The sequence below is a fragment of the Manis javanica genome, chromosome 7 (assembly GCF_040802235.1).
Source record: "Manis javanica isolate MJ-LG chromosome 7, MJ_LKY, whole genome shotgun sequence".
Classification (NCBI taxonomy): domain Eukaryota; kingdom Metazoa; phylum Chordata; class Mammalia; order Pholidota; family Manidae; genus Manis; species Manis javanica.
Window position 1 is genome coordinate 13,473,511 of NC_133162.1, and position 25,029 is coordinate 13,498,539.

At 39.3% G+C, this 25,029-nt stretch overlaps 1 protein-coding gene across 1 annotated transcript; it reads right to left on the reverse strand.

Moving 5' to 3' along the window:
• Positions 1-221: 221 nt before the first annotated feature.
• On the reverse strand, positions 222-25,029 carry PNLIP (pancreatic triacylglycerol lipase). Its single transcript, XM_073241664.1, has 13 exons — positions 24,928-25,029; positions 21,550-21,595; positions 20,229-20,383; positions 15,477-15,599; positions 13,427-13,561; positions 12,586-12,697; positions 11,666-11,785; positions 11,430-11,549; positions 7,506-7,624; positions 5,403-5,532; positions 4,198-4,306; positions 3,482-3,646; positions 222-345 (listed from the first exon to the last, which is right to left on the reverse strand). The coding sequence occupies exons 1-13, from the start codon at positions 25,027-25,029 to the stop codon at positions 282-284; spliced, it is 1,500 nt and encodes a 499-aa protein (XP_073097765.1). The 3' UTR covers positions 222-281.

Here is a 25,029-nt window from a genome sequence, read left to right on the forward strand (position 1 = left end):
ACCTGGAAGTCTGGCCTTAGGTGGTCAAATGACATCAGTTATGCCAGGAATGGCCATGATGCCAGTATCAAGTACACAATATTCCTAAGCTCAAATGCCACATAATATATAACAAAACACAGCAGTTATTTGTGGTTCTCCAGACCAACTCTGAATTTTGGATTTTAATCACCTTAACAAAACATTCCATTGAAAAAAATGGCTATGAAGACAAAAGAACAGATTGCTTAACCACGAGACTTTATTAGTAGTAAGACTCCACGGTCATGTATCAGTGGCTCCTAACATAGGCTGAGAGTGAGCAGAACATTTTCTCTCACGGTTTCTTGACTACAGAAGTTGAACCTGTGAAGAGAAAAGTCAGTTCTAGTAGAGGGTGGTGTGCTGAGCATGTCCAAGAGCCACACGCTGTGCCTGAGATCAGCTACTGGCCAAGGGAAGACATCTTCTGTGTAAGGGACTGAAATCTCCTTCCCAATTTTGTTTAATGGCTGTCCAGTTGCCGAGTGAGGAGGTGTCACTGGACACCCCAAAGGACAGGGAGGGTTCATTTGTCACATCCTAAAAGCACTTACTGAAAACTTGGCACATTGTCAACCAAGGTAACTGAGTAAGATTAGGGTCAGCAGCATGATAAGAAATCAGCCAGAGTGAAAATTCTGATGTTTTAATACTGAGCAATACTTAGTTTGCTTGGGAGCTAATTTTCTGTAATAAAATATATAAGCACATGTAAAGTGCTTGACACACAAAAAGTCTACAGGTCATGCTCGGCTCATCGTCATTTCCCTCCCTGTGGTCTCGCAGCTTCCACACTTGCCAATGGCAAATTAAAGTTTAAAAATTAATATTGAAAAGGGACACAAGAAATAAAGAGCACACAATATTTATATATGAATAAAAGTGAACTGAATTTGTTATGTAGTAGGTAAGAATTTGCTGGAGTCAAATTTCCAGCATATAAATTCTGGCACCACACCTTCATTCAGTTATCTGTAAAATGGGATAATAATAATACCTACGTCCCATCACAACAATCAAAAGAGCAAACATATTCATTACCCCAACATTTTCACTTCCTTTTTGGGGGGCAAATACCTAAGAGGGGAATGGATGAATTATAGGTAGATGTACATTTGATTTTCTAGGACACTGCCAAAGTGTTTTCCAAAGTATATTATTTTATATTCCCATAAACAATGTATGAGAATTCAAGATTCTTCACATCCTCACCAGTACTTGGTATTGTCAAATTTTTAAATTTTAGCCACTTAAATAGGTTTATAGTAGTATCTCATTGTGGTTTTAATTTGTATTTTCCTAATAACTAATGGGTATATCTTTTTTCTGTCCTTTCACTTTTAATCTATTTGTGCTTGTATATTTAAAGTACATTTTATGTAGGCAGCATGCAGTTGGTATTGCTTTTTTAAAACCTAATTTGGCAATTTCTGCCTTCTAAGTGTTGTATTTAAATCACTTTCACTCCATGTGATTGTTGACATGGTAGGGGTAAGTCTATTCTCTTGCTGTTTGTCCCCTGTGTTCTTCCCCCTTTCTTTTGTCTTTGTTTAAAGTTTCACTTCATCTCTTTCGCTGGATTATTAGCAATAGCTTTTTGTTTTATTATTTGAGTGGTTGTTTTAGAATTTTTGCCATCTATTTTTAACTTACCACATTTTATTTTCAAGTGATATACTTCCGTGAATACGGTGTAAGAACGTCACAATAGTATGTTCTGCTTCTGGCCTGCCTTTATGGCATTGTTATCATATATTTTACTTATATACATGTTATCCCCCCAAAATTGCCATTATTTTTTCAATAGTCAAGTTTTTTAGAGATTTGAATTATAATATTTAAAAATCTCATGTATTTTCAATGTAGTTACAATTTCCTGTGCTTTAAGTCCTTTCTGTAGATTCATTTCCAATCGGTAACATTTTCCTCTTCCTGAAGACTTCCTTTAAGATTTCTCATAATTTTTACCTGCTGGTAATGAATTCTTTCAGTTTTGGTATGTCTGAAAAGTATTTCATTTTCGTCATTGAAATATATTTGTGTGGGTATAGAATTCTAGGTTAATAATTTTTCCTTTTCAGGAATTTAAAGATGTTGTTCTACTGCCTTCTCATTTATGTTGATGAGAAATATGATGGGACATTTATTTAATATCATATAGTGTGGATTTTAGCTTGTTAGCTGCGGGATAATTTTGTATTCCTACAAATTTCCTCAAGCTCTGTTCTAGGGTGCAGGTATTTGGAAAGAGTTTGATCCTGTCAGGTCCTGGTCGATCTAGGCTAATTATTTCCCACTGCTGCAGGAAGACCTTCCTAAACACTCTACCCAGCGTTTCTTTAATGATGAGCTTTTCCAGCCTGGTGAGAAGAAACGGGCACTCTTCCCAGCCCAGCAAGAGAACTGGGCCCTGTTCTTGCTAATTGTTCCATGGATGTTCCACTAGCCTTGGCTGCTTTCCTCATGCATATGTGATCAGCATGCTGATGAAAAGTCAAGAGATTTTCCAGATCTCTGAGATTCTCTACCTCCCTCGTCTCTAGTTCTCTGTCCTGTGAAGTCTAGTTGCTTAGGATTTTCTGGATTCTTAGCTCTGTTTCCTCCACTCGGGGAGCCCACTGGGCTCTACCTGAATTATTCCTCCTTGTGTGACATCCTGGAAACTTTCAAGGCAGTAAGTTGGGAACAGTGGTAAAGGTCCACCTTATTGGTTTCTTGTCTCTCAAGGATCACTTTCCTTTATTGCTTGAAGTCAGGTGTCCTGAAAATTGCTATTTTATCGATTTTGTGTGAATTTTTGGTAGTTCCAGCTGGGAAGATAAATCTGGTCTCTGCCGCCCCATCTTTGCCAGAAGCAAAAGGCCCCTCTCTGGGCTTTTGCAGATTGACATGATGGCAGGAGAAGCATACGCTTTGCCTTTATACTCAAAACACACGAGCTAATATTGGTATTGGTATGATTTTCAGCATCATCTGCTCACTTTTTCTGGTACCTCACTATGGTAAATATCCTTTGGCTCACACACACTTCAGGAATGGTTCAAACCAAGGGTTGACCTTTGTCTTGCTCACTAAGAGCAGAACAGCCTATTTGTATTCTCTGATGAATGTTTTCCTGATAATTTAAGTAGCAGTTTGGCAAACCCAGGAAGTTTGGGGAGAGAGAGAGACAAATTAAGCACATATATAGCACAAGGCACAGCTGCTAAATGAAATCATTCTTTTCACCCTAGAATCATGAAACCAGATTTGCATTTTAACGGGTCACTTGTATCAGGAAACTCATCTACACATCTATCAAGGCTGTTTTCCTAAGTTAACAAAAGGTCAGGTATTAGGAAGTAACTGTTGATGGAGTGCGAGAGACCCCCTGCAGGGCTCTTAACAAGTAGACATTCAGTGGGAACAGAATTATAAATATGGCTCAATACTTCAGATTCTTTGTATTTCTATTACTTACTCTTTTCCATCATTTCTTTCCACCTTGACCTGAGATGCTCCCACTCTGGGCAGGGTTGGGTTGATCACATAGTTGTACCAAATAAATTTAACCTTCTGTACATCTCCAACATCCACATCTGAGTCAAATTCATTGGAATAAGTATTGCCTGATTTCAGAGTGCCCCTTGGGAGTTGAGTTAATAAAAACAGAAATGAACATACATAAATGTACATATAAATATGTACATATATATGTGTTTCTAAAACGAGCTTACAATGTACTATCAATCAGCTTACTAGACATACATTTACCATTCTAATGTATTAAATAAATGTAGACATATATGCCAACTTAGTGGTAATTCACTTGCCATCAATAACTCATATTACTTTAAAGTCATCTTTACTTCTATGACACTTTAAACATGGCTTGGTTACAGTCCTTCACAACTTAATCAATGATGACATTGTTCTATCACCTTTCATAGTGGTCAGAATAATTATTTACTGATTATAAACCAAAGTAAACATCAGTGGTTTTCTCAGGAAAGAGCAGAGAAAAAATATAGAAATAGAATTCTGAAATGTAGTAAGGTGTAGGAGTAAAACATCTCTTCTTTTTAATGGCATGTAATAGGACTATAACTCTGGTAATGAATACAGTGTTATAATCACAACATACAGTATATGCACAAAGTATTCCAACATTTAGGAAGCTTATAATATTTTACTCACTCGAAAATTTCATACTGCTTAGAGTTTCCTTTATTTCCAAACAAAGAAACTAGCACATGTCCTGTGACCTTCCTTCCGGACAGTGTCACAGTTACCTTATACCTCCAACCTGCGTGGGGGAAAATATTTGCAAAATGTCAGCTTGTAGAGGAGATACACTGGACACGGGCTAACTTGGTTTCTACTACTGTTGGATTTTGAATAATTTATATATGGTTTGAGTAGTTCTTCTAATCAAACAGTCATAGATATTCATTTATCTGATGTTGTGAGGACAGGCACTGGGGGAGGGAAGGAGCACAGAATCTTCCCCAAGTCAGTAGACTTCAGGCCAAGGGGCTAAGTGATACTTTGCTTTCAATTTCCACCTGATAATTTTTTTAATGCTATAAGATCTTCATATTAAAAGGTTGTGGAAAATCAGCAGTGTGGCATTTCCATCAGTTTCTTTCATTTTCACAGATCATCAAATTTTAGAATAGTGCCATTTTTTGTTCTATAGTCCATGTTTATTTTAAAAACTCTATGTAATTCACTTCCCATTGCCACTGGAAATATATTAACTTTTTATGGTAACCATTTTATGACACTAGCCAATAATTACCAGTTTTTGCTATTTAGAGCTCTCCTGGACCCAACTGGGGAGGGGCTAAAATTTGGCTTTAGTTTTTACAATGCAGCTAACCCCACTGACTTCCACCCAAATAGTTTCTGTCCTCTATAACCCAGAAAAGAAACCTGGAGCCTGTCTCCATGCCTCACCACCCCTGCTTCCTCTAGGTAAATTCCCATCATCCGTGGAGTCTACAATCCTAAATATCTTAAATCTGCCATTCCCTTTCCAATCCCACAACCTCTGCCATCTCTATCTCTGAGATTACTTTTCTGCTTGCACAGAACTTCAGAATTTTGTTCATTGAAACTTTGGACTGAATGTGAAGAGGTTGGAGCAGAAAAAGCCTCCTGAATTCAGCACCAGAATCAAACATGAAGAAATTAATTTCTGTATCATTGATAGCTCAAGCTCCAAACTCCATTCTGCGGTCTCAGTTAACCAGAGTCACATTGAGCATGGCATTTGAGTATTTTTCTATTTTGGGGAGGGGCGTTTAAAACTTCTGTATAGACAAGCAATTTTACACATTTTCACTTGACATGATAAAATACGTAACATTAAGAACTTAAAGCAAATAAAATAGACTTACGTGCAAAATCGCTGGCCTCGCCAGTGTTTAAATAGAATTTCTGGCCCACACCATTTGTTTTCCCAGGAAATCTATCAGCATAAAAACCCATCTGTGGGCAGCCTTCACTTGAACAGGGGAAGCACTTGTTCTGGGGAAAAAATAAATAAATCAGGAATGAGGATGTTCTTTCTTTATTGGTGTGTCATCTTTTTCCACGCGTTGTTGCAATTCCCACATTCTAAAGTCAAATCTGTTCTGATGGTAAAAGAGGACTTTAACAGAGTCTCAGCAAAGGTTAAAAATGCAACTCACTATTTACAATGATAAATCAGCAATTTCACTGTTAAATAATATAATACTAACAGAAACACTAATAAAAATCACACAAAGCCCCAGCTCACCCAGGACATTTATTGCCTGCAGATGGTTAGAATTTATTTTAGAAAGATTGCAAAAGGTAGAACAGGAGGTGGTAATCAGCTTCTGCTATGCAAAATAGGACCCATTAGGAGGACCACACACTCAAAAACTGAATTTCTTTAGCTCCTAATTAGCATATTAAAGTCAGAAGCGTTCTAATCTCAGAATCTCCCCAATGTGGAGCAAAAATGCCCCAGTTGGCCATTAAGGTTTAGCCATGAGGGCGTGGAGGAAATGATATCTTGTAGGAAAAATGTTCTCTCTTTTGGGGTCAAGGAACTGTGGGAAGGAGAGAGAGAGAGGGAGGGTCAGAGGGACAAGCGCAAACATCAGGATTCCCACTGTGGAGGGGCAAGGCTGCCCGATGGTGGAGACAAGTGGGGGACCCCTGGGTCAGTGGACCACATGGAGACCCGGCTGAGTCTATGGGTCTGCATTCAGCAAAAGCTAAGAGGAGACTGAGCTGGAAGAAATGGCCAAAGCTCTCTGAGGGCACTGCCTGAGCCAGAAGAGCAGATGTGCCCACACGTGATCTGCAGATGCCAGCTGTGTGCCCGTCAATAAGGTGGACCCCCAAGGCCTCCCCTCTGCCCTGCACACACACTGGCCACCACCATGATAACCGTACCCAATACCAGCATCAGGAGAGGCTGATGAGGGGTCCAAAGCCTGAGCAATCTGCAAAACTAAGGATTTTTTTCTTACAAAAGTGGCTGAGCATCACCTCAAAGGACTATCGATATTACTGGATCAGATTAAATTTTAACTGGATGAAACCTAAAGCTTCTCTGTTGGTTCTGCCCACTGCAGAGAGAAGGGGAATTTGAGAAGAAAATAAAAACAAAGTTAGACCAAAGAAGGGGGAAGGGGTCTTGTATATACAAGCTGTACCGTGAATAAAATATACAGCCACCTCTACACACACATAATAGCCAAAATTTGTTGAATGCTTATGATAATATTTTAAATTCTAGGCTAAGTGATCAGAATGTGTCATCTCACTAAATTCTCCCACCAAATCTATGGAGTCTACCATTACTATTTATATTTAGACATGAAAAAACTGCCTTAGAGTAGTTAGGTATCTTGCCCAAATCATGCAACTATTTAACAGTGAAACCAGGATTTGTATCTCCATCACTAAAGTGTATCTTCTTAGTAATTATGACTTCATGTGGTATGTCACTTAAAATTTCATTAAGTGACATAGGTCATACATTTTTATTTGAAAAAATTTACAGTGAAAGGAAAAGCAATTTAAAAACTCACAGATAATAGATACGTCCTACGCAAGATCACATTTAAAGATTCCAACCACATGCCCATAATTATATACTTTTATAACATCAACATTTAAGAAAAGTTTTCCATATTCATTAGGATCCCATAGTCATAGCTCAGATTACCACAGACTAAATTTTTTGCTTAGGATTATTTCTAAAACAAGTTTAAACATTTACCTGATACGTACAGAAGTGATAAAGAATAAGGTAGACATGGGACACTTCAGTTTGTTAGCCCATTTCTCTGAAGTTCTCCAATGCCTTATCATTATGAAAATAAATATCTAGGATTACAAGTATAAATAATATGGGATAATATAGTGACATTCACTGAACCCCTGTCATGCACAGTGAACCATACCAGTCATGAGAAGCAATGGCTACAAAGCTCTTTAGGTGCAAGGTGGAGTCTACTTACTGCAGAGAAAACCTTGTAAGAGGCACAGGAGAATCCAGCAAAGCCACTGGGGTTGAGGATGCTGTCCGAGTAATACTTGTAGCTTCTTAAGTGATTACAGGCCACAAAGTCGCGTGTTCCTTTGAAATCAGACATGATTATGCATCAGCAAGAGTTTATTTTTCTAAGTTAATGTCATTCTCAGAATGTAGTTGTTGACTAGATTTCTCTAATTAGTATAAACTCATGGCAGTCACAGAACAGTCATTTATAAAGTGTATCTATGAGTTGTGATGGAATCAATACTGATTTAGCATTCAAATAGTTATGCTATAGTTAAATGAAATGGAAAAATAACTTTAGAAGGAAAAAATTGGTCTATATAGATAAAAGTGTAACTTAGTAAAACATTCCCTGAATTTGGAAAGTTGACTATAAATACATTTTCTTACTTATAGCTCTTTATGCCCACTAACCCCAAATGTAAAGCCTGTATTTTGGGGATACAATTAAAGGTCCTTTGTTGTAGAAAAGTGTAAGACTTGTACAATACCAAAATATTTAGCAAATTTAGTGAAATACAAATTGATAGAGCCTGGGCAGGAGTACGGCCATTTTGAATAAGCCCACCCACCACCTCAGCGAGACCTGGGTTTCATTTTACTTAGGCTACAAGCATTTTACCGAGGACACATCAGCAAGCCACAGCCCACCTCTCCCCTACTCATCTCCTCAAAAGCCTGCCAAAAAACCTAGCCATAAAAAGCCACTTAGCCTGTAAGAGATGCCTTCTTTGTTCTGCTCTCCAGAACAGAGGGGTCCCTCTCAGGTTTAGCAGTAAACCTGCTTGGACTGTGGAGTTTGTGTCCCTTCTTTTCCTTTTATTTGGTGCCGAAACCCGGGTGCGGGAGCTGAGAGCAGAAGCTCTTTTGCAACCTGGGAAGCAGTGGGCAGTGGCCGCTCGTCGTGGCAAACTCTAGATCCTGAGAGCCCCCTGGGTGTCGCCCCATTTCCCTTCCCTCCCTCACCCAAGACACACCTTGTGAACTAGAGACCAGGAACCGTCTTGCCAGACATCAAGCTACACATCCACCACCAGGTACTAATCCATCCCTATTCTTAGGAGGGTAAGATTCTGGCCTCATTGGCTTTCTCCTGTGCCCAGGGAAAGTCAACCACCATCCCTTTTCCCCTTTCCCTTCCTCTCTGTTCTCCATTTGCGAACACCACAACAAAAGGGGGTGTCCTGCGCTCTAAGTGGGGGGATGCTTCCTTCCAGTGGCAGGACAGTCTCATCGGGCTCCAGGAGGCCATGGACTCGGGTGGGAAGCTGGCGGCAGGGAGACGTCCTGGCGGCCTGTTTCCCAACTCAGTCACCCACAATGGGCAACTCTCCCTCAAAACACCAGGCGACACACCCTCAGCTGTCTCCTATGTCATCTTTTCCCCAATTGGGATTACAAGGAGACATTAAACAAACAAACAAAAACTGATCTTTCACTCCACTTCCGTGTGGCCCCAATACAAGCTCCATAACGGGTCCCACCGGCCAGCTGAGGGCATGAGCACCTTCGATTTCTGAACTCCCCGAGACCTTGGTGACTTCCTCCAGGGGACTGGCAGGTGGTCAGAGGCCCCCGGGTCCAAGCCTTACTCACCCTCCACGAGCAGCCCTCCCTTTGTTCCTCCCTCTCCCCCCTTCAAATCCTTCTCCCGGAACAACCCCCCTGCCCCTGCCCTGACAACCTCGTGCCCGTACCCCCTCTCCCCTCCTCCGCTGATGAGCTCAGCCCGGCTGACAACCCTCTGCCTTAGCCTCCCCGCCCTCCCCAGCCGCCGCAGCAAAGTCCAAGTCCCTCCCCACCGTGGGCGCCCTGAGCACAACCTCCCACCCCTCCCTTCCCACCCACTGTGCATCTGCCTCCTACCCCACCCCCCTCTACAAACCCCCTTTTCCCCCCCAGACACGCTCTCGCACCCTCACTCCCACCCAGCACCTCCCAGACTGCTCCCGCCCTCTCCTGCCCCTCCGTGGGGCAGCATGCATTGAAGGGCCTGTGCGTGTTCACGTCTCCTTTTCAATTAATGATCTGAAGCGTACTGAACAAAAGATGGGGTCCTCCTCAGAAAAATCCCAATAAATTCAGGAAAGAGTCACTCAAATGGGCCACCTCACTTAGGGGGACATTTACCTCATCCTCTCATCCACCCACATGAATGACAAGAGGAAACACATTTGGCGTGTGGCAGAAAATCATGCTGATGAGTTGCACCGCCAGCACCCTGCTAATCATGGCCTGGCAGCTCAAGTGATCCCCAGGGCTGAGCCCCAAAATCCCCGGTGGACATACCCACTGGTAGGGCAACTTGTGATCACGTGATCACTTGCCTACTGGCAGGAATGGAAAGAAATAAAAATAAACAGGTCAGCTAGAAGCACCTCAGGGAAATTACCCAGAGGGCAGATGAAAACCCAGCCCTCTTTATTAACCCCCTTTCAGAGGTGGTGATCAAATACACAAACACCAGCCCCAACTGTTCTGAGGGTCTTACTCTCCTACACCTCCACTTCATTTCCCAGTCTTACCCAGATATTCGTAAAAGGCTCCAAAGAATAGAAAATAGACCCCAAACATCCCAAGAGAGCTTGTAAGTCCTTGCCTTTAAAGTTATCAACAACCAGGATGAGGAACAAAATACTCAGGAAGGAAAACAGGCTAAAGTGGGAAATCAGACTCTGGCCCCCCTAAATCGACCTCCTGCTGATGAGCCTGCAAAAGCTCCACCCCCAAACCAACTAGCAACTGTTTTCACTGTGGCAATCTGGGCCACTGGGCAAAAGTGTTTCCTAATCCCAAGCCTCCTACAAAGTAATGTCTGAATGGTGGACAATGCTGTCCCTGGACAATGGATTGCCCACTAGGGAAGTCAGCCCCTCCCTTGACTTCTCTCCCCTCCAGGCAACCGGACACATCTACGGAGGCCCTTAAGCGAGTGCTCCGCAAGGCACCTGCTTTGACTCTACCTAAACCTAATAAACCTTTCTTTCTGTTCTTAACCAGCAAAAAGGCACAACTATTAGAGCTACTAACTAGCACAATCAGCTGGGGACTCCCACCAGCCTGTTGCCTATTTGTCCAAACGACTGGACCTTGTGATAAAAAGCTGGCCTCTCTGCTTACAGTTCCTAGCATCGGCTATACTCCTTATCCCTGAAGCCCCCCAAAATGGCCCTCCACCAGCCCCTGCAAGTACACCCCTCACACAAGCTCTCTGAACTTCTCAGCCCCTGGGCTCTAATCCTTCTCTCTCTGGCCTGAGTCCAAGTCTTACACTCTCAGCTTCTACAACCCTCAGCTACCTTCTACCTCTCTGGGCCCTATTAGCCTTTATCACCCTCCTTCTTCTTTTCCTTCCTTGCTTAATTAACCTATTCCAAAGGTTTTTACAGGACTGAATGGTGGCCATCTCTGGGGCAACTACTCGAGAACACCTCCAAATGGCCTTCCTGCTTCAAAATATCAGAAAACCCCCTTCATCACCCTCTCAGCAGGAAATAGCCAAGAAAGGAATGGTAACCTGTCTTCCTATACTCTTTAAAGCCAGGAATGATAGAATCTGGATGTGAATACCACCTTTTGAATAAGCCACCTCAGAAATACCTAGGTTTCATCTTACTTAGGCTACATGCATCCTCCAGAGGACACGTCAGCAAGCCACAGCCCACTTTTTCCCTGACCCATCCCCTGAAAAGCTCGCCAAAAAACCCAGCCATAAAAAGAGTCTTAGCCTGTAAGAGACGCCTTCTTTGTTCTGCTCTCCAGAATAGGCAGGTCCCTCTCAGGTTTAGCAATAAAACTGCTCAGACTGTGGAATTCATGAGCCCTCTTTTCCTTTTACAAATTTTCCTCCCAGAAAATCTCTTCATGCACATAAGAGTTTTACCTTCCCAGATTCCATTTATGTCAACAATCTGAGAGACAAGGTTCTTTTTACATCCAGGCATTTCTTCTCCTCCATTTGGAAAGAAATCTAGGTGGCCCACGGTTTGACTCATTCCAAACCCTGAGGAATTTTAAAATACGGGAAAGTTGATGTTAATGTATATACCCAGTACACTCTAGAGCATTCTAATGTATAGACTCAAAAATCACTCTAGGAGGATGAATCGAGGGACTCACCCATGTAGGGGATTATAGGGAGACTGTCTGTGTGAATCACATCCACAAACATGGCATCACTGGGGTCCAGTCGGACTAATTCAGGTGTGCCCTCAAAGCAAGGTTCAGCTGGATCCAACCCTAAATAAGATGTGTCATGTTAATATCTACCAGTGTACGTGCCCATTTGCCCTTCTTCCTTAGTTACGTACCTGGGTGCAGGCCTTGGTTGTGATCATGAACGATGCATGGGAAAAGACAAGCTAGTTCTTCCCTACCTTATCATCTTCTGAAGGGAAATCTGTGTCTACTTTACTGTTTGCACTAAAGTGAATTTTCTCAAATCATGAAATTTGTTACAGGGTTGTTTTAGGGCCTGAGTATCCAACAATAAAATATTTAAGCAGTCTGAGATTTGTAAAATGATAGTTTTTATCTAATTAGCAGTGTGCAGAACTGGCACCCAGGGGAGCCTGCTCACCTGCCCACCACGACTCTTGGGTTGTGGTTGATGACGATTGGGCTCATTATTCATCATTACTGAAGCAGAATATAATTAATTATATAATTTGGAGCTCTTTGGGTTGAATTCTATTTATTATTTATTCTGTTGTTTATGCTATTTATTCTATTCATGAAACTTGTCCTTTGTGGATGCCTGACAAAGGGAAAATAGATATGAATAAGTCCTCCAGATTCACATTCTAGTCACACTCACTATTTCCATATTAAACAGAGTTCTGTAGACCAGAGATCGATATCGGTTAAAAAAAACCCACAAGGCCTCAGAACACACTGATTTCTGATCATGTGGCCCAATTCAGAGTATATAAAAACAGGTCTTCTCAGGTAAAAGGCAGGCTATGCCAAGTTGCCAGCCTTTTAGACCCCATGTAGGCTGCATTTAGTCCAATCTCGTAGCTTTTATTGTTGTGACCAACCTGAGATCCGTCCAATCGTCCCGTTGGTCCTCCTTCCCGCCTCCCCAGCAGCGTGGGCGCCCAGGCTATGGCCGATGACGTGGACATCGGAGGGCGAGTACCCAAAGGCTGACTGTTGGAAACAAAACTTCTTCAGAATGTTTTCAAATAAAATTCTGGTTGGGCACAGAAGGGGAACCTCAGAAAACTTGAGTTTTAAGAAGACATGGGTCCCCTTCAAAGCGATTGATTTTCATGGATTTTTTTTTCAATTATAATAGATACTGGTGATGACTTAAAGTTTAAACTGGTGGAAGTAGAGCTCTCTTTTGCTGCTTTATTATGTAGAGGGAGCCCTTGATGGATAGGAAGAATTGTTGCCCAGAGGTAGTGAAAAAGGAGTTGGATTAGGAAATAATAATGAAAGCAATTATTTAACCACATTCTGGTTAACATTTTCTAAGTTTTTAGTTTCCAGATTAGGTTAGTTTGTTATCATTGTGCTTCTCTTAAGAAAATAAACAATAAAAATTTAAGAAATCTAGTTTAATCTTGAGGTTGATACTATCATGTTTAATAGCCGGTAAATGAAAAGAAATACTGGTGAAATCCAATAAATTGAATTTTAATTTGATACCTATCTGGTGGCTTGAATAAAAACACTTAAAAAAAACCCTAGCTGATTGATTTTTATTGGCATATTGATGAAACCCAAATCTAGATTTTTTTTTTGTATTTTTCTTTTCAACAAAATCTTGGTAGAGAAATGTTTTTAGCAATTATCATATCTATAGATTGTTTTTTTAAAAGAGAATTCAGAGGGCATTGTGCACAGGTATATATATAACCCAGAGGTATTTACCTGAAGAACTTCAACAAAGTATGCCACTTCTGCCCCCACAATTCGGATGTTTTGTGAGGCCTGTGTGTATCCAGTTCGGGAGCCACTTTTCCAGTCCACACAGAAGCAGTTCACGCTTTCTACCTGAAAAAAGTTCTGGTGGAAGAGACACAATAAACAAGTAAATAATTCAGGATCTTTATTAATTACCAATGAACACATGTGAGGACCAGGATAAATTCCCTCCTTGACCTATACAATATCATGCTTGCTTTTAACCCAAAGCAATTAACAAAACTTCTAACTGTTATGGGTATGGAATCCATTTTAAAGGCTAACATTGGCTCCAAACTATAAACCATAAGGGGAACTGGATTCTTGGGATTTCTACTGCAACAGATGCATAGACATTTGTTTCAGAGAAAAATGTATACAATGTGGTATAATGTGTTGTCTCATTAGAGCATCATAAATATCACAAGACTACATCATTCCTTACTGAAATGTACACCAGGACATTGACTGTCTTATTCATTCCTGGATCCTCAGTGCCTGGAACAGTTTATGGCAAATAGTAGGTGCTCAATAAATATTTATTGAATGAATGAATGACTGAGACACTATGCTAGGATACCATTAAATAAATATATTGAAGGTAAATGAGGAAACTTTTCTATGATGAAAAACTAATCTGTGTTTCTGGATGAACATGTTTCATTATATGTTATTGAAGAGCTATTTTACATAATAGCATAAACAACAAGACATTTACTGAAAGCCTTGTATGATGCAGGTCAATGATAGTTTCATGAATGTTAGATCTGGAAGGAATTTTGTTTGTTTGTGTGCTCATATGTAACCCCACTTTTTTCTGAGAAGAATTTGAGGAAAATGAAGCAATCTTAGAAATCATCCCCAACTCTTTCATTTTACAGATAGAAGAATCCAAAGAAAGGTAATGATTTGCTAATGTTGTGGCTAAGGATAGAGACGGAACTAGAGTCTAGGACCTTTAACCTTTTGGTTGAATCTACTCCTTTCTCCATCATAATGCAACAATGCTGTCAAAGCTAATCAAATGCAAGGAAAATCCACCTGCTTTTGGGACCTCAGAACCTCAGAAATAAATTGTACACACATATCTGAAAGTTTACATTTCTTTTGAGCTAAGAATCATTTATATTTTTCTTGCACTGTTGGAAAGAAATCTATTACTACCCTCCACACAATAATCATCAGCTCTAAATTATTTTAGAAGATAAACAATGGTTTTATTGATTATTTCTAAATTTGTGAAGTGAAGAGGCTAGCCTGTTAATTTTGGCTGTCTTCAGGATCAGTGGATACTTTTTGGAGTTGATTCAATTCAGTCTTTGGCTTGGGGCATAGACAGGTTTGAAATTATATAGGTTTAGGAGGACCTGCAGACCCCTGAAGAAAAACTGCATCTTTGTGCCAAGCTGGCCACAGAAGCTTGATTATTAAATGAATCAATGATAATGTTCCTTAAGCACTAGCAAAATTTACTAGGAAAATTTGCTTGATTTGATTTTCTGTCTTCTAATTCTTCATTATCACAGGGCATGCAGCCCCAGGCAAATTAAAGAATACAGGGTCACCACTGTTGCAACAATAGAAGCTAGAAATGACAACTTCCCCTGTTTTCCCAGATATTGCTATCATATGAGATCAAAGAGCAGCAAGTGAAAATCAAAGGAAAATAATCAGTTTAGGCAAAATGAGTTATTTCTGTTTATCACATAGAAATTAAAACCTAATGAAAAGTTATTGAAAGTACAACTAATGTTGCAACATATGTCACTAAAATATTAAAATATATCTGTAACAGTTACTAAGTAATCACTACCCAGAGTCACCAAATGCCTGCCAAATTTCTGCCTTGTCCCAGGTCCCTTCTATCCCCTCCCCTGGGAACTCAGGTCTAGTAGGATCAGAGGCTCCTCCAGTGTCATGGCAGCTGGCATCTGTCCTGATTGAGAAGTCTATGCCTTTCTCTGTGTTAATTATCAGTCCAGAAACAACCTTCTCTTATGAAATGACCATATCTCACCTTGCACATATTGGCAAGCCAGCTTTCTTCTCCTTTGTCTATGAATCCATGAATAATAAAGCGGGTTTTTCTATCCGTTTTGAAGTTGGAGGCCATGATAGTTGATGGATCTGCAACGATTTCCTATTTTAGGGAGAAAATTGTTTAATGGCAAGTTTCTTATAGTCAAGTTTCAATAGAACTTTTAGTAGATGGAGGGAGGTGGTAGATAGGAGAAGACTTCTGAGACTCAGGATCTTTGTGAGTAAGGATTCTCCTGTTATAACCAAGCAATTTGAAGTCATCGCCAAGTTGCTATTTTCCAGATGTCATAACATTTTGCAGCTGCTCTACTCAGAAAAATATATCTGCTATAATATTGGTGGTAGAGGTCTTATTGCCGTACAATGGAAGATTTTGTATATGTGTGCATGTGTATTTTATATATATACAAAATGCTGGGAAATTATATCTAATACTGGAAGATTATACATAACTGTATACATATATTATATATATACATATTTAGAATATTGATTAAGTGCATCAAAGAAGTAGGATAAGAACAATATTAAGTTCCAATCAATGGGTGGCTGAATGGATAAAAAAAGCAGAACCCATCTATATACTGCCTATAAGAGACTCAATTCAGATATAAAGACACACACAGACTGAAAATGAGGGATGGAAAAATGGAAATGGAAATGAAAAGAAAGGTGGGGTAGAAATACTTATATCAGACAAATTAGACTTTAAAACAAAGGCTGTAATAAGAGACAAAGAAGGGCATTACAAAACGATGAAGGTATCAATCCAACAAGGAGATATAATATACTTGTAAATATTTATGCACCCAACATAGGAACACCTAAATATATGAAGCAAATGTTAATGGACACAAAACAGTAATTAATAGTAACACAATAATAGTAGGGGACTTTAACAACTCACATTAAAGGATGGAGCATCCCGACAAAAAACTAATAAGGAAACATTGGCCATAAATGACACAATAGACCAGATGGCTATAATACATGTATGCATAGTATCTCATCCCAAAACAGCAGGATACACACTCTTCTCAAGCATACATGGACATTTTCCAGATAGATCACTTTAGGCTACAAAATAGGTCTCAATAAATTTAAGGGGATTGAAATCATATCAAGCACCTTTTCTGACCATATCAGTATAAAACTAAAAATCAATTACAAGAAGACAACTGGAAAAAACACAAATACATGGAGACTAAACAACAAGTTATTAACAACCAAAGAGTCAATGAAGAAACCAAAGAAAAAATTTTAAAAAGCCTTGAGGCAAATGAAAATGGAAATTTTTAAAAAATTTATGAGACACAGCAAAAGCAGTTTTAATAGGGACATTTATAGCTGTACAGGCCCACCTCAAGAAACAAAACAAGGAAAAGTTCAAGTAAACAATCTAACCTTACACCTAAAAGAAATATAAAAAGAAGAACAAACAAAGCCCAAAGTTAGTAGAAAGAAGGAAATTAGAAGCATCAGAGTAGAAATAAATGAATTAGACACTATAAAAGAAAGTAAGAAAAAGAAAAGATCAATGAAACTAAGAGCTGGTTCTTTGAAACGATAAACAAAATTGATGAACCTTTAGCCTAACTCATCGAGAAAAAAGAAGGGGTCCAAATAAATAAAATCAGAAGTGAAAAAGAAGTTATAACCAATACCACAGAAATATAAAGGATCATAAAAGACAAGTATGAATGATTATATGCAACATATTAAACAACCTGGAAGAAATGGATAAATTCCTTGAAACATACAATCTTCTAAGATCAAATCAGCAAGAAAAAGAAAATCTGAACAGACTGATTACTGGTAAGGAGACTGAAACAGTAATGAAAAAACTCCAAACAAAACAAAATTCCAGACCCAGATGGCTTCACAGGTGAACTGTACCAAACATTTAAGAGTTAATAACTATCCTCCTCAAACTATTCCAAAAACTTTAAAAGGAAGGAACATTTCCAAACTCATTCTATGAGGCCAATATTACCCTGATACTCAAACCAGATAGAAACTATAGAAACAGAAAATTATAGGACAATATCCATGATAAATGTAGTCACAAAAATCCCCAACAGAATTTCAGCAAACCGAATTCAACAATATATTAAAAGGATTACACGCCATGACCAAATGGGAGTTACTCCACAGATGCAAGGATGTTTCAACAACCACTAATCAATGTCATATACCATATTAACAAAATGAAGGATAAAAGTCAGATGATCATCTCAATAGATGCAGAAAAAGCATTTGACAAAAAATTCAACATCCACTTATAGTAAAAATTCTCAAAAAAATGGGTATAGAAGGAACTTACCTAAACATAATAAAGGCTATATATGACAAATCCACAGTTAAAATCATACTCAATGGTGAAATATTGAAAGTTTTTCTTCTAAGATCAGAAATAAGACAAGGATGCCTGGTTTCAACATAGTATTGGAAGTCCTAGCCACAGCAGTTAGGCAAGAAAAAGAAATAAAAGCTATCTAAATTGGAAAGGAAGAAGTAAACCTGTTGCTATTTGCAGATGATATGATACTATATATAGAAAACTCTAAAGCATCCACCAAAAACTATTAAAACTAATAATGAAATCAGTAAAGTTGAATGATACAAAATCAATATATATAAATTTGTGTTTCTATACATTAATAATGAACTATCAGAAAGATAAACTAAGGAACAGTCCCATTTACAACCGCATCAAACAGAATAAAATACCTAGGAATAAACTGAATGAAGGAGGTGTAAGACCTGTACTCTGAAAACTATAAGACATTGATGAAGAAAATTGAAGAAGATACAACTGAATGGGGAGATAAACTCATGGATTCGAAAGTTAATACTGTTCAATTGTCCATGCTACCCAAAGCAATCTACAGATTCAGTATAATCTCTATCAAAATGCCAATGGCATTTTTAAAATAAAACTAGAACAAAGAATCCTAAAATTTGTATGTAACCACAAAAGACTCTGAATAGCCCAAGCAGTCTTGATAAGAAAACAAAGCTAGAGGTATTGCGCTCCTGAATTTCAAACTATACTATAAAGCTATAGGTATCAAACAAGTTTGGTACTGGCACAAAAAACAGATGCAAAGATCAGTGGAACAGAATACAGAGCCCAGAAATAAACTCATGCTTATTTGGTCAACTAATTTATGACAAAGGTGACAAGAATATGCAATGTGGAAAATAAGGTCTCTTCAATAAAGAGTTTTAGGAAAACTGGACAGCTATATACAAAAGAATGAAAACTGGACTACTTTCTTATACCATACACAAAAAATAAATTCAAAATGGATTAAAAACAAAATGTAAAACTTGAAACTATGAAACTTCCAGAAGAAAGCATTGGCAGTAAGCTTCTTGACATTTGCCTTAGCAATTTATTTTGCGATCTGTCTCCTAAGCGAGGGACAACAAAAGAAAAAATAAACAAATGAGACTATATCAAACTAAAATGGTTTTGCGCAATGAAGGCAACCATGAACAAAATAAAAGGCAACCTACTGAATGGGAGAAGATATTTACAAATGATGTATCTGATAAGGGGTTAACATCTAAGATATATAAAGAACCATACAACTCAATATAAAAACAGACAAACAATCCAATTAAAAAATAGACAAAGGACTTGAATAGATATTTTCCCAAAGAAGACATACAGATGGTCAACATGAAAAGAAGCTCAACAGCATTAAACCATCAGGGAAATACAAACCAAAATCACAATAAGAAACCATCTCACACCTGCCAGATGGCTCCTGTCAAAAAGAGAAGAAATAATAAGAGTTGGTGAAAATGTGGAGAAAAGGAAACCCTCTTGCACTGTTGATGGGAATGCAAATTGGCACAGCAACTATGGAAAACAGTATGGAATGGTCCTTAAAAATAGAACTATCATATTATCTAGTAATTCCACTTTTGGCTATTTATTCAAAAAATGACAACACTAATTTGGAAAGATGTGCACCCCTATGTTCATCTCAGCATTATTTACAATAGCAAAATATGAAAACAACCTAAATGTCCAATTGATAGATGAATGGATAAAGAAGATGTACAGACATACACAATGGAATGCTACCTTAAAAAAGATGAAAATTTGCTATTTATGATAACAAAGATGAACCTAGATGAAAGAGAAAGGCCATATGATTTCACTTACATATGGAATCTAAAAAACAAAACAGAATAGAAACAGATTCGTAGATATAGAGAACAAACTGATAGTTGCCAGGTAGGAGCAGGACAGGAGGATGGCAAGATAGGCGAAGAGGATTAAGAAGTACAATCTTCTATAATAAAATAAGTAAGATGCAGGGATATAATGTATAGCATAGGGAATATAGTTAATAATAATGTAATAACTTAGTATGGTGACAGATGGTAACTAGACTTATTGTGGTGACCATTTTGTAATGTATATAAATATCAAATCACTGTTATATACCTGAAAGTATTACATTGTACATCAATTATGCTTTAATGAAAAAACAATAAAGTGAATCTAAATGAAAATGAGAAAAAGATAATCTTAAGTTAATGGACCTTTCATAAACAAGTTAAATAAAATAATACTTAAGCTCACTGACTTAAAAGTCTACAAAGATACAAATTTCACTGTCAGACTTGTTCTCTTAAGAACACTTGAAATTAAGTATCCTACTATGCAAGACAGATGGAACTTAGTTCTGAAAACAGTGAGTGCCCTTACTTCAAAGTCGTTTGGGTTCTCGTTAGTGTATAGGAGGAAGTGGGTGTTGACATCTTTTGGAGACCACGGCAATATTTTGAGGGGTCTTTCCACAGTTCCTGCCCACGGGGAATCATCACTGAAGCAGCCAAGTCTTGGGAAGCAAACCTCTTTTCCTGCAATCACCCAGAAGTGTGTCAAAAATATTAGCTTAACCACAGTGCTTTTTTTAAATGGTCCCTTTGCCAAAATAGGAGTTAAATTACATTTTGTGGCATATTTTCTTCCTGCATATCCCCAAACATCTTCCTATCTGCACACTCACAGAACAGCTTTAATAGGTAAACATCCCAGCTAAAGGCTGCCACTTCTTTCTACCACTTAGGACCACCTCACTCTCCTTGGGTCTCTGTCCAGCCTTGTGTTTTAGCCTCTCAACTCAGATGCCTGGGCCACTGGTGCCCAAGAAAGGAGCAGCCTTAGGTCCTGGGCCCTGGTAGAGAGGGCTGAAGCCCTCAACTCCTTGTAGCCATCTTTCAGCTTTGGGCTTTGGGTGGAGAATTTGTTTCATCACACACGCCACAACTTAGTATCTCCACCTGGCTGAGTATTTAGGTCTCTGACTTGTTCTGCGGGCCTCCTGTATTCCCCTGATGAAGACACTGCTCTCAAGTAATCAAATAGTGAATTCATGATGGACACAACTCTGTGCTTGAGTGTTAACCCACAAAAGAGCAACACAAAAGAAGGGTTCTTCAGGAGGATAAAATCTAGAAAAATCACAGTAGTAGCTGTTGTGGGGGCCCACATTCTCGAAATCTTTCTATGTGCCAGGTGCTAGACAAGATGATTTACATGAGATGTCTTACCTAAGTCTCATGATTATCCTATGTTGAAGGGGTGGCTTTATATGGCCATCTCACAGGGGAGACAGTGAAGCACAGAGAAGCTGAGAATTTTGCATAGGGTAATTTTGCTTAGGCTGGTGGATCCGGGGTTCATACCTCACCCTTGACTCCAAGTTAGAGTTGCCAGATGTAGCAAAGAAAACTGCGAGTTACATTTGGGTTTCAGATGAACAATGAATATATTTTAGTTTAAATATGACATGTATTTGTTGTTTACCTGAAATATTTGCTATTTATCTGAAATTCAAATTGAACTAGGCATCTTGGATTTTATCTGGCAACCCTACTCCAGGGTCTGTGCTCTTATTCCTGCATCGTTCTCACCCTGCTCCTTATTCTCAGAGTGGCTTGAATTTAGCCATCGTGGCCTTAGCCCTTCATGAAAGTGTTGAGCAATGAATCTCTTTCAGCACTACGTACACGTTTTGTCTTACCTGCTACCGCTCCCAGCAGCAGCGAAAGTGTCCAGATTAGCAGCATCTAAATAAAATTAAAAACATGATTGAGTCTGGCTAACTACATTTTAAAAATACTGGCACAATTCAAGCTCAGTTAAGCCTTTGAGGGGAAAATGGGTAAATTCTAATAAATTAGACTTGGAAACATGTTCCAGACTCACCGTGGCAGATCCGTCAGGTTCTGCGCACAACCAGAGAGCACCTGAAAGTCCCTTTTATAGGTTAACCTTATCTCTTTGAGAAGGTCCATGAAAAATGGTGTGAAAAGAGAGGAGGTTCCAAGAATGTATTCTAACTTTAATCATAAATAAACCAAGATTGATAGTCAGTAAAATTTTCCACAGTACTTGTGGGAAGATGAGAAAAGGGTAGATACAAACAGTTCTTTTTTAATGTGATTATTTCAATGTTCAGAATCACCATAATTTCTTTGTGGTGAAGGTCCTAGTCTGTCCATTTGCTGGTTTACAATTCCCTTATGCAGGTCTTGAAATAAATACTCAAAGCTTGGATAGCAGCAGTCTTGAAAATAAATACTCAAAGCTTGCTAGCTCATGCAGGTTTTGTATAACCTTGTCTTACCCTCAAAAACACGAAATGGAGGCAATTCTTCAAGAGCATTCGTTCCTTTTAGGAAATCAGTTGATATTTTACTTTGACAGTCCATAGAACTAGTCCATTTCTGAGCAGTAACATAGACAAGAGGATAAATGAACTGATGAAAGGAACTGGGGGTACTTCCAAGAGCAGAGGGGTGGAATCAGTGACCCCACCACCAAATGAAATGGTGAATAAGAGAGAAAAATAAAATTCAACTTGAAAAAAATGGACTGGTAAAATAATCTGAAAGAGAAGTATTTGATAGAAAAGGACTGGGATGTTTCCAGTTGATGAGTGATTGCTTAAAGTAAATTTTAAAAAGGCTGTAATGGGATACCATGATTTTAAGAGACTGGAGTCTTTCAGCCTGACAGTGTCCCAGATACAGGTTGAATTATATGAAATTGCGATGTTTGTAAGTCAAACATGGTCAAATAATACCTCAGCTCCCTGACAAATCTACAGGTATAGAAAAGGGTAAGTAACAACATTATTTGTGAATGAGAGAAGTTCAAGGAAGCTGGGCAAGGGAAATGGTAAAGAAGGCAAAAGGAATTCCACGGACGCAGCCACGGCGAGTTCTCACCGAATCCCCCACGTCTCAGCCTTGGATCCCCTCCTCAGGGACTCTCCAACCATGAGTAGGCTGGTTTACCTCTCACCGCTAATAACACCTCCCCAGAGGACTTCCCTCATTTGACATCCATCATAATCAGGTGTGAATCATAAACTCTGAGAGGCATGAACTCTGCCTTGTCGCACCTCAGCATCTCTCCCACTTGGTATCAGCAGGCTCTTAACACATCCCCGTTCAATGAGTGAACACGCAAATGAAGGAACGAATATGCAAAGCAATTATTTTGCATAATTGCTACAATAACAGCTGCCTACACAATCTCACAATAAAGAACTGTGATTTTCCGAAGACTTTTTTTTTTAACTTAAAACAAGCAACAAGCAAACAAACCAAAAAAAAAAAAAAATGCCAGTGCTCACTCTGGGGATTACTATGAAGTAAAATACATTCTGTGTGAATTGATAAATAATTTGCACAAAATTTCTAAGTTGGCGTTTTAGGTAGTACAAAAATTTAATCCATCATTAGAGTGACCTTTGTTCAATATAGGCTATAGAATTAGGACCAAAATTCACCAAATTGTGAAACAGACACAGAGTCTGTGGGGAATTATTTTATAAACTGAAATAGGTTCAAATTTTAGAGTGTTTTGGGAAGGCTTAATTTCCCCAAGTGTTATAAAAGCTAACGGAATTGCATGTGATCAGCAGTCTATCATGTCAGCTCTGGATGAATGATTTCCCCCTACATTCAATCTTGCTGAACCCTGGTTATAAACCTGGTTGTAAAATTTTATAAACCACATTGTTTCACTTCAAGCCACTAACATGCTATTTAAGAATGTCTGTTTATGGAATATGTGGCAATTGTTGCCCTCCTTGTACATAGAATAGAATTGGACTTTATTATCCAATCTCCCTTACAGGGAGATAGGCCACATGATCAGTTACTGACCAATGAGATATGAGTGCATAGAAGTACACTAGTTCCAGCCCTGTTCATAAACACGCACACACGATCTCCATGTGCCTCCCCTTCCTTGGCTTGATGCAGAGAGAGGTACAGTTGCCTTGTAGGCCATGTGTTGAAGCCGGCAGAGTCACAAGATGGAAGATACCTGGGTCCCCTGCTCAGAGGAAATCTACCCATGAATCACAAACACCCATTTTGAACATGTGAGCAAGAAGTAAAGTCCTACTGTTTTAAAGCACCGATCTTTCAGGGTCATAGCAACCAGCATTACTTTAAGCAACAGAGGTCATTTTATTATACAATGGTTTCTCCTACTTCCAAGAATAATTCAGGTAGCCGACACTGAGTCTTGGGTTGTAAATTTATCATGAGATTTGGGTGGTACTTATGCATACAATTAACACTTTTTAACAGACTTTTTTCTTTTTTCCTAATTACTGGTTTTAAAAGTCCCCTTTCCTGCCACTTCCTGAATTACAAAAAGCAATTGCTCAGTTCTTCACTTCATTTTGCAGCATTTTAATCTTAACGGGTGTTTTTCAGTTCAGTCCCTGAGGGTGACTAGTTTCACAAGTCATCTGAGGCCATGTGATAACTCAGAATTTAGTGAAAAATCACCCAGTGTTGCCTGGGCCCCCAGAGGCAATTTATGTGTAGTTGGAACAGGTCAGAGTGCTGGATACATAGGAAAAGTCTCCAATACTCCAGGTAGGTGGGTCAGAGCTACCACCAAACCCCACTCTCCACCAGCCTCACTGTGGGGGCAGAAGGTGAGCCTGTGAAGGGTGACACAGGCATGGCAGTCTTCCTCTGGAGTGCCTCATGGCTTTGGAAGAGGGCCCTCACTGAAAAACAATTCCACCTCTCCTGAACTCAGTAGAGCATTAGGTAACAATGACTCAACTTTGACTCTGAAACCTTGGACAATTAAAAATAAAAATGCCAAACTTGGAAGTTTCTAATCCAGGAGCTATGTTTGCAGAGGAGTTAAATATTGACATATGTTTAGGCTCCGATTCTGGCAACTTTGTGATATCAAACCCAGGTGAGGGAAAGAAAGGCCCTGAGACACCTGTGTGGCCAGATAACCAGCATGTTAGCCAAACAAGGTATCATTTACTTAACCTTCAGAGAGGCCGTCCCGTCCTCTCTTATCCAGTTCAGCCTATTGTCAGGGCCACGAGTGGGAGGGAGAATGGGCTCACCTGAGGATGCCAAACTTCCCTGAGCAGAAGCTTGCAGGGGTCCCAGGGCGGTGGCTGACCCATGCATTCCAGAGCAACCATCCCACCAAACGTGAGGACCAT

Coding starts and splice junctions, on each gene's coding strand:
- PNLIP (XM_073241664.1), bottom strand. CDS start 25,029: ATGGTCCTCACGTTTGGTGGGATGGTTGCTCTGGAATGCATGGGTCAG. Junction 11,550..11,665: donor CCCTATAATCCCCTACATGG/GTGAGTCCCTCG, acceptor AAAATTCCTCAG/GGTTTGGAATGAGTCAAACC. Junction 7,625..11,429: donor CATAAATGGAATCTGGGAAG/GTAAAACTCTTA, acceptor CTGATTTCAAAG/GAACACGCGACTTTGTGGCC.